At 33.6% G+C, this 10,192-nt stretch overlaps 1 protein-coding gene and 1 non-coding gene across 2 annotated transcripts in view; one reads left to right on the forward strand and one right to left on the reverse strand.

The window, feature by feature from the left end:
* The window catches only part of LOC117316721 (trafficking protein particle complex subunit 9-like), a 50,914-nt gene extending 41,703 nt beyond the window's left edge, over positions 1 to 9,211 (reverse strand). The window contains exons 1-7 of the mRNA XM_033871477.1: positions 9,158 to 9,211; positions 8,250 to 8,445; positions 6,739 to 7,545; positions 6,203 to 6,348; positions 5,632 to 5,766; positions 4,870 to 4,988; positions 4,167 to 4,235 (exon numbers count right to left, since the gene is read on the reverse strand). Coding sequence (XP_033727368.1) covers positions 4,167 to 4,235; positions 4,870 to 4,988; positions 5,632 to 5,766; positions 6,203 to 6,348; positions 6,739 to 7,545; positions 8,250 to 8,419 — 1,446 coding nt within the window. The 5' untranslated portion in view covers positions 8,420 to 8,445; positions 9,158 to 9,211. The remainder of the gene's footprint in view (positions 1 to 4,166; positions 4,236 to 4,869; positions 4,989 to 5,631; positions 5,767 to 6,202; positions 6,349 to 6,738; positions 7,546 to 8,249; positions 8,446 to 9,157) is intronic.
* A 77-nt stretch (positions 9,212 to 9,288) lies between these two features.
* Trnam-cau lies at positions 9,289 to 9,360 on the forward strand. The gene has a single exon. It is a non-coding gene; the product is annotated as a tRNA-Met (tRNA).
* Positions 9,361 to 10,192: the final 832 nt, after the last annotated feature.

A 10,192-nucleotide genomic window follows, 5' to 3' on the forward strand; every position in this document is an offset into this window, starting at 1 on the left:
ATATATTAATATGTATTTAATTACCATTTTACTGGACACATTATTCCAACATGTTTGATTGTTTTACTCCCATTATCATTTTCAATTCTAATTTTAATAAATTGAGAGCTCTATCTAATTTTACTTCATTTTTATACCTTTAATTTATTTTTTTCTAAAGATTAAACAATGCTCTTGGGAATTTTAACCAGGCAGTATTATTGATATAAAAATAACCCAAAGTAATTCCCCAATTTTTAAAAATTAAACCAATGGAATTGATTACTTGTACTTAGTTTAAAAACTTTGTGGGCAAATTCCTGAATCTCCTAAAAAAATGCTGAATGCAGTGTTTCCTACCAAAAGAAAGCCTGCAGCCACACTCATGTACCATGATAGAGAGGTATTGAATCTTTAAAGAAACTCTGCACACTAAAGTAAGTTTAAACATTTATTTATTCTACACAGCTGCATTTTAAGTATTAGGAATACAGAGTTAACGGATTTCTATAAAAACAATATCAATTTTATTGTTTATTCAAAATACAAATATCAAACAACAGTGTCAGTGGAAAAAATTGGGTATGAACTACCTGTGACGCTATTGCTTTCAAGAATCAAAACTTGGATACAGTATCGTTATAATAAATACAGTATTTATATATTTTACTGTATATATTCATTATAATTAATACAGTATATATCCATTACACTGTACATGTATACATTCATTATAATAACTACAGTATATATCTATTACACTGTATATATTCATTATAATAAATACAGTATATATCTATTACACTGTATATATTCATTATGATAAATACAGTATATATCTATTACACCATATATATTAATTATAATACATACAGTATATATATATTACACTGTATATATTCATTATGATAAATACAGTATACAAAAATGCATTATTATAAATACAGTATATATCTATTACGCTGTATATATTAATTATACCTGTTAATAAATACATTATGTATCCATTATACAGTATGTATTATAATAAATACAGTATATATCCATTACATAGTATATATTTGATTTAAACATATTTTATTTCCAAATATACAAATGGGAAGTTTTAGTATATGGTCAATATACAGTATTCATTATAATTCATTACGTGTGAGTGTACTACTGTATATACAAATTTAAGCTTCAAAGTTAACACTTTATGATTTAAAAAAAAAATCTTTCTTTAACAAATTATTTTTACTAGTCATTAATTCTATTCTCCAAACTTGATTGAAAACTTGTTGGCAATGAATCCAATGATAGATCTGCCATGGGAACCAGATATGACTGAGATACAAATAAGACAGTAATTATATAGTCATTACATATAAGCCCCTATAGATTATCCTCAATCTGAGATAACTTCAGATTAACTGACAGAGCACTTATGTCAGTTTTAAACCATGTGAAGTGGAATACCTGTATATTTCAAGGTTTTGGGTGGTTGGGTGGCACAGTGGTAACACACTTGCCTTTCACCTAGGCGGCCAGGGTTCGATTCCCCGATCAGATGTGAAAAGGTATAGGGTCACCTGCCCGACCACGTGGGTTTTCCCGGGTACTCCGGTTTCCTCCCACAGTAAGACCCCTCACACACTTCAACCCGGGCCAACAAGCGTGATTAATATAAGTTAATACAACTTATTTCGCAATTGTGGTAAAATAAATAAAGCTTACTTTACTTTAATTTCAAAATTTTAAATATAAATATCAAAGGTACACTGATGAAATATATCTGCAAAGGTGATGGTAAACTTATTTAAACATATCTGAAGACCTTTACAAATGGTGATATATTTTATTGGATATGGACCTATTAAGGTCCTGTCAGTTTGTATGGTATTGTATTCCTACAAAACAATTCTTATTAATATAATGATCTTAAGGCTTGCAATACTTATGTGTTACTATATGTGGATTAACAGAGGAATGAATTCAGCACATCAACATTGAAGTATATTGTATACCTAAATTATGTTACAGTCCGAATCTTAACTAAAATATGATATTTGTGAGTGGAATTTTGATTAAACTGTTTTGGTTCAATTTAAATTAAGTTTATAAAAAAATTTAATTGAATGTCACACATGTGGAAAGATTATTTGTCATTTGATCAGATCAAAATTATAACATTTTCTTTTGAGTCTTGATTAATTTTTTTCTACTGAATGTAAATTTTGCTTACATGTATCACTATACCTACCTTTCTTTTAAAAGTAAAAGACCATAAATTTCCTACCAATTAACTGGATATCTTAGAAAGTAACTGACAGTTCTTTAATCATAAAGTTTTTGAAATGATTTTAATATTAAGACACAACTTGGGTGAAAATTAACATGGGGTACTGATGAATTGATGTGAAAAGATTCTTTTCTTAGACTTATGTATTTTTGAAGAATAAAAACCAATACATTGGATTCTCTATTACATGTTAAAAATAAACCTGAACATTGAAGTGGTCCTTACTGTTTTTCTATGTTGAGTTTTACAGCTGTTGGTATACTGTGTTTGTATAGGTAACAGAAGCCTAGGGAAGTACCTATTTAAACACAAGCAACAGAGACACACTTCAGTGTTTATACAACTAATGTCTGAACCAAAGCCCCAGACCACTCAGACAGGAGGAGAACTGACCAATCAGCTGATGACCACACCATATTGTGACCATTACAGGAGGTGTGTCGGACTGATAAACAGTAAAACAACATTACATTAATGCCTTTCCCTTTGATTCTCATACAAATTAGGAAGGACACAGACTTCAAAAGGATTATATTAGGTCAACTTAACAGACTTATATTTAAATATCACAGCTTTCCACATTCTAAGAAACCTTTTATATGTGAGACAGATATTTTAATTTGGAGTGTTTCTGAATTGTTGGTGGTTTGTACAAATGCTTTATGTGATGATTTTAAAATGAATTTTGATAACCAACATACTTTTTAATGAATTTTAAGGTTTGCATCAATCTGGTAAAATTCATATTTTAGTGATAAGGAGAAGTGAATCACTTTTACATTATGCATGATTGTTTTTAACCTAATTGATGATGATGTTGTAATGAAATATGAATTCTCTGTCTCATAAGCCAATTAATGCCTGGGCATTTTTACTATGTTAAGAGTATCTTTAAGAAATTGTAAATATTGTTTAAAAATGTGTATCATGTAAATAAAATCTTATTATTATCATTATGCAGAAGTTGAGAGTACATGTCATTTTTAGCGGTGAGTATAGTGGTGGGGCATTTCCTAAAAGAGTGAGAGGTGGCTGGAATAACAACTGATGGAGATAAAGCAAAACAAGTAATATGTTTGTCGATTTTCACCACACTATCCAATGAAATGCATATACACACATACAGGTAAGAAACAAACCTTTTTTGCATTGGAAGTAAAAATATTACAAGTTACATAGATTTCTGTGGAAATTACAGATAATTGATAACAGATAATATATGTAGTCAATGAGATATTTATAGGATGAAGGTTTCATGAACCTAATTTCCATGTACTTAAGTTACTTGCATTTTCAAAGTTGCATAAAATACAATATAAAAAACAAGATAGAGATTGCCAGTTTAACAAGAGGCCCAATGGGCCTGTATCAGTACTCTCAGGCTGGTATTTAAAGTTATATGTGACCTCTGTAGTGAGTCAAGATCAAACTTCTTTAAAAACAGGGTTTTTACACTCCAAACTTACTGAAGAAGATAAAGAATTTCATATTTAGAATTGTATATGTTGTAATGGAAAAACTAGCTCTGTTATTACGACAAATTATTATTACGATCAATAGAGTTAAATTACAGTGATTGTTTTTGGTCAATGATAAGTCAAAAGGTCAATTTCTTGTCATCAATATGCACAAAGTGTAATCCTTGACAGACTGTAATCTTTGTCATTAACTACAATCATCATTGACTTTCGTTTTCCTGAAAAGAAAAACTGCCTCCTGTAATAAACCTTTGTTAACGACCCTGGTGGGGATATTTTCTGGTTTGGTGTGAAGGTCATGTGACTTGATTTTTTAACCCCCTCCCATTTTTTTTTGAATTTTGTATTGTATGGTTATATATTTTGTAATATTCATGTACTGATGGGTGGTAAGACTGAAAGTTAATAAACGAACTTAACTAACTTACCCTCTGTATCACAAGGACACGACATGCCTTCAGACAAGCCTCCATCTCAATCATACCAGATCCTTTGAACTGTAACAAAAAGGATTGTTGTGTATTAAACAACTGACTATCAATTAAAGAAGACCGCAAAAAACTCCCATTGACTTGTTAAACTGATGTAGTATAAAGTTGGATATCTAAATTCAGGTAAGTGTACAAAATTTATTCTCACACAGTTTGTGTTGACTTAGATGATCTAGCTGCTTAATATATAGATGTTTAAAATCAACATTAATCCTTTTTTAGCATTGCCATGTTCTTCAGTACTTAAGTCATTAATAAATGTACCTTGCTACACAAATCTTTATCTAAACCTTTTCCATAAAGGCAAAATAATTATATCACTGAGAATACTGTTCAACCCAAGTTAGCACCAAATGATTCCTGAAGGATACAGCCTATATTCTGATATTCCTATTGATCCTGACAGATATCATATGATAACTTTTTTGAAGAACTTTTCAAGAGTTCTTAATCATTTACAGGCTTAACAGATGGACTAAACTATGATATTCAAGAGTTTTATGGTCATGAATGATTTCTCACAAGATTGAAGCTTTTTCTACAATTTAAAATATAAAGAGAGATGAGGACTTAGGAGGCCTAGGATGACTCATTAATTAATTAATTAATTAGTCATTAATTTTGTCCTAGAGGTCCTCACCTTGCTGTAGTGTACAAGGGCTTCCCGATATTTCTCCACAATGTCGTCCGGCCCGAGAGCTGACTTAGGAGAATCCTCCTGATCCTGGTAACCATTGGTGTAGCCACTTTTAACACTTCCTAAAGTAGAGAAAATCTATTCTGAAGCATGAATGCAGTTTAACGAACTGTTTTCCTTCTGGACAGTGGTAACAAAATACATTTGATTCTTTCTATGCATGTACAAAATCGGACCAAGTCATTCAAGTAAAATTACACAGAGTATTTTGAATGTCTTGTAATTTTGCAAAAGTAATACTGTACATGACAAAGCCATAAACATCCATTTTGATGGTGACTATACCAAACATAAGACGTTAATTCACCTCTGACAATGTCCATTAACTTCTGAGTGAGACTGGGGTATGTTTTGAGAAAACATCTGATAGATGGTGTCTTACATAAATGAATTACAATAGACCAATAATGGTCCACACTGAAGTATTGTATTAGGCTTAGAAACATATAACGATATGAAAAATATATATCTTAAAATTTCTTTATACAGCAAATTAATTTTCCACACAAATACAAATCTGTGAAATTGGTATAAAGATACATGAATATACAAGTAAAGTGGTACACTGTGACATACAGAGTTACAGGAACTTTGATGAAAATGTGGATGAGATTGTTTTATATAAATCCACAGCTAATTATATAATTACAATGTACACATTTCATACGACAGAAACCTGCTTTATGGATGAATATTTAACTGAACCTGTTCTCAGTTTGGTGTCATTAGACATGGACGATCCCAACTTGGCCTGCAGAGAAAAGTTTCGTCTCAATGTAGGAGTTTGGCTTTTTGGAAAACGGACTATCACAGATGCTGAGCAGATGCCTTCAAAACAAGCTGGGGAAATAAAATACACATCATGACATTCACATTTATACATATTGAATTATGAATTCCTAAATTTTCATAATTTTGTCAATTTGTTTTTGCAATTTGGGTACAAGTCTAGCTCTGTTATGTAACAACATAAACAGTATGGTGTAACTAGAATTTAACAAGGTTACATACAAAACAAACAAATTAGGTCTATTCCAGCAAAACATCTACCAAAAAGGAGGACTCCAGGTTTATCTAACAATATGCTGTAAGACTTACCATACACATACCATATTATAAGACACATTTTCTCCTGACCCCACCATGCATAAGATTATTTTCTTATTTCTGGATTCCTTCCCTGGGGTGTATATTTACTGTACTGGAATAGTGCATTAGACTTATTATAATTATTCATTTAATATACATAATTGAATTTTGCCCAATACTACTGTACCTCCAATCCACAACCAGTCATTGACCGGCCGGAGGATGTCGATGGCAGTCTGATAATGGAGGATTGCCTCCCCTGGAATACCAGCTTGTAGACAAAGATCCCCTAAATGTTTTCGTAACCGCCCTTGGCACTTTTTCCTATATGATCTGCAACAAGTAACAGATACCAACACTACAGTGAGTTAAAACAAACTATCAAGATAGCAGATATCAAAGATTAAAGTTATAACAAATTAAACATTTCATCTACATCTAAACAACTATTTTCACTCAACACTGGTAGCAGATCTAAAAGAGCTAGAAGATCAGGCACAAACTCTGTTTATACTTCTCTGAATTTCCATTATTACCCAACAATAGTTCAGACAAAATCATTTTACAACATAATAATTTCAATCCGATTTATTGTAATTTTAAAACTTGTTTCCGTATTTTCTGATAAACACTTTGATATATCTATAAAAACCTTCATTGGTTTTATAATTTGGATCGATTCAAAACAGTTTCCACTGCAATAAATAACCATAGCAATCTTACTTTGTGTCCGTGTCTAAACCCACATAATCCTTCTTTTCAAAAGGTGCACAAAGTAGCTGCATCTTATCGGCTCGTTCGAAAGATCTGTCAAGACGCTTTCCTTCTAACACGAAAAAGATGGAGGTTACAAAATCTTTTACTTTCTCCTCCAAATCACTGCAATTGTCAAGATTGGGAGAGAACAGCACTTCAGCACCGGCACTTTCCTTTGTTAGACTATTACTATGAGGGCGTGATGTGGGCACTTCACTGGCTACATCGGACTTGTTACTGTTACTATGAGGGTGTGATGTGGGTAGTTCACTTGGTGACTTTGACAAATTGTCTGTTTGCTCTACAATAGATTTTAAATCACTTTGTTGTAATTGTTCAGTAGGTTTTGGTTCTACCTGAGAAGAAATTGCACTTGAAGGTTTATTCATGCTCAGTTCTGTTTCTGTATCAGTTTTCGTAATTTCACAATCATTTCCCACGTCTGTTGGGCTTAGATCAGGTGTTACCCCACTATCTTCACTGTGAACAGGTGAGGACTTCCCACTCCGAGATGAACTAGTTGAAGTCTTCTCTCCTGTGTCTTGTTTTTCTTCCTCTTTTAACGGAGATCCATCTGTGTTCATACCAAACACAAACAGACGCGAGTTAAATAAGGTTGATGCATATTCTTCCTTGACTTTTCGGTAGCTGTCAAAGAGTTCCTCAAATTGATCTTGATCTGCACACTGGCCAATAGAGACAAGTCCCAGAACCTTCCGATGAGCTTGAAAGTCTCCCCACTCATTGTTTTCTTTAGAGTAGCTCCGCTTGTACCTAAAGAATAAAGAATAACCATATAATAATCCATTCTAAATCTTGCAAATTCAAAATTATTTCTTTGGTAAATCTGTATAACTGTTATCTTACTAAAAATACATATATTGCACAACCAGGATTCTTTTTTATGTTTAGTTAATTAATGAAGGTCACCGAGTACATAGCATTCACTACAACATCACACAAATAATACACTGGCCCCGACATACCTCTGCACCCATTCACCCAAATGTATCTGTCATAAATTATCAGTCTTACTTTACAATCAACATAAAATAGAATGTTTAATGTGTATCAATCATATCAGTCATGAGCCTTTGATAAACTTTATATATGCTTCTGGACCTCCTTGACTTTGTTTCTCCACAATCCCATAGAATGCCATTGAAGCAATACTTTTTAGGGTATTTGTTACTTTGTCACATACATCTAGCATCTCAATGGTAATTCTGCAAAGTTGGCAAAGATTCATTTGTTGAGCTGTATGTAGCAATCTGCATCTATAATCTTGACCATGCAGTTTTGTGCTAAAGAAATGAATCCATTTTTCAAGTTTACCTGATGAACATGCAGTTATTAAATGATATCACATTGGTAATATATTTATAAGGAAGAGTTTCTCTTTACAGCTCATTTGGTACACTGGTGAACAATTGGGGACCTCTAGTCTATATATGAATGGAAAACACTAATTGTAGTACCTGACCCATGCAACACGTTTCTGCCCTGGTATGGCAATGCAGCTGAGTTTGCGTATGCGTTCCCATGCACGGTTGAAAGACCGGTTACACAAATGCTGACCAGTGTTTCGGACAAGAATGAGGAATGCCTGGTGGTCCTCTGCCGTCTGGCCATAGTCGATCTGACTCATACTGATCAACCTACCATGTCAAACACCTGTAATATCAATATGATGTGAACGTTAATCAGGCACCACATGGATATTCGAGAGACCGGAGGAGGATATGGGGTGATGTGCAGGGAGACAGGTGTCGGGGGAGTTTGGATGGTAGTATAGCAGAAGGGGTGTTATATTCTGTAGTGGATTTAGATAAATTAACCGACAAAGGAAAATTATTCATTTTATGGGTCGGCGGAATCAAATGTGTAAGACTGACCAATTAAGCCGAAACATGGATGAAACATGGATGTGTTTATGTGTATATTACACTATCATAATTATATAATCTGACTTATATTTGCTATTTTATTCATTAATGTAACGTTATTTATCGTACAAGAATTACTGTGAATTTGTGAAATATACCGAAATCACCTCTTGGAGTCTTGCATTTAAAATGCATTTTAAAAACGAAAACTTAAAAAAAATAAAATGTTTTGTTGTCTACAACTGAATCAGAAACATGGTGTGCCAGTTTAGATATTGGTAAGTTGAAAAAAAATTCAGGGGGAAAAATGCAACTTCTGCTGTCTGGCTGTTAGACAGATGAAGGGGGAACGTCATCAAAATAGGGCGGAAGAGGTGTTTTGCCGTTCATGACAAAGATGCGCTTCGAAATGAAATAAGAAAATGTTACACAGATATTCGCATATCGTTAATTAGGATAGCAAATATGTCGACAAATAAGGCAAATGTGGAGAAACGTACATAGTGAGATATCTTGGTCTGTTTTCATTTTGCAGATACGCCATGTTTGAGATCTCACGCGATATCCCGAGAGCATAAAACATATGACGTTATTATCTTTAAATATAGAAATTCATCCGCCAATAGATGTGAGCAGAGTGGCGCAGTGGAAGCGTGCTGGGCCCATAACCCAGAGGTCCGAGGATCGAAACCTCGCTCTGCTACGAAATTATTTTTTTCTTCTTCGATACAAATACAAATCCAATAGTACAGAAGACAGTCTCTTGACAAAACTGAACTACAAATTTTGTTCACTTTTATATCTAGGCCTATATTGTAAATCTGTAAGTTGTCAGGGACAGTGTATTATTTGTTTGACGTTGTAGTTAGGTTTGAAATCTTACAGCTCTAAGTTAGGTAGATTCTGAGCCTAGCTGTTGCAGAATATTATTATGCTTCAATTTTTTTTCTCTAAAATATAATCCCAAGTCCACTTTTTAGGTCACCTGAGACAAAGTCTCAAGTGACCTATTCTAATCCCCTTTTGTCCGTCGTCGTGCGTCGTGCGTCCGCAAACAATTTACATTTTCGACTTCTTCTCCAAAACCCCTAAACCAAATTCCATGAAATTTGGCAGGAAGCTTCTATGGCTAAAGGTCAACCAAAATTGTAAATTATATGGTCCCCACCCCCCAGGGGCCGGAGGGGACGGGGCTAAAAAGGGTCAAATTGACTAAAACTTCAAAAATCTTCTTCTCTACTCTCAGATATGGTGGAATCAAACACTCTTCATAGATGGAAGGGTCTTAAGGTGCTTTACCAAAATTGTAAATTTCATGACCCAGGGGTCTCACGTTTGCCCCTGGGGAGGGAGTAAACTTTACTATAGTTTATATAGGGAAATCACATTTTTGATTTTTATTTGTTTGATTTGTATTGGAATTCATTCTAATTTGGTAGACATTGTCAGCATGGGATGACAGTTTGATGGCATGCACATGTTGGCCCTGACTGACCCCCGGGGGCTAATGGGCGGGGCTAAAAAGGGCCAAATTG

Source organism: Pecten maximus, chromosome 18 (genome assembly GCF_902652985.1).
Source record: "Pecten maximus chromosome 18, xPecMax1.1, whole genome shotgun sequence".
NCBI lineage: Eukaryota > Metazoa > Mollusca > Bivalvia > Pectinida > Pectinidae > Pecten > Pecten maximus.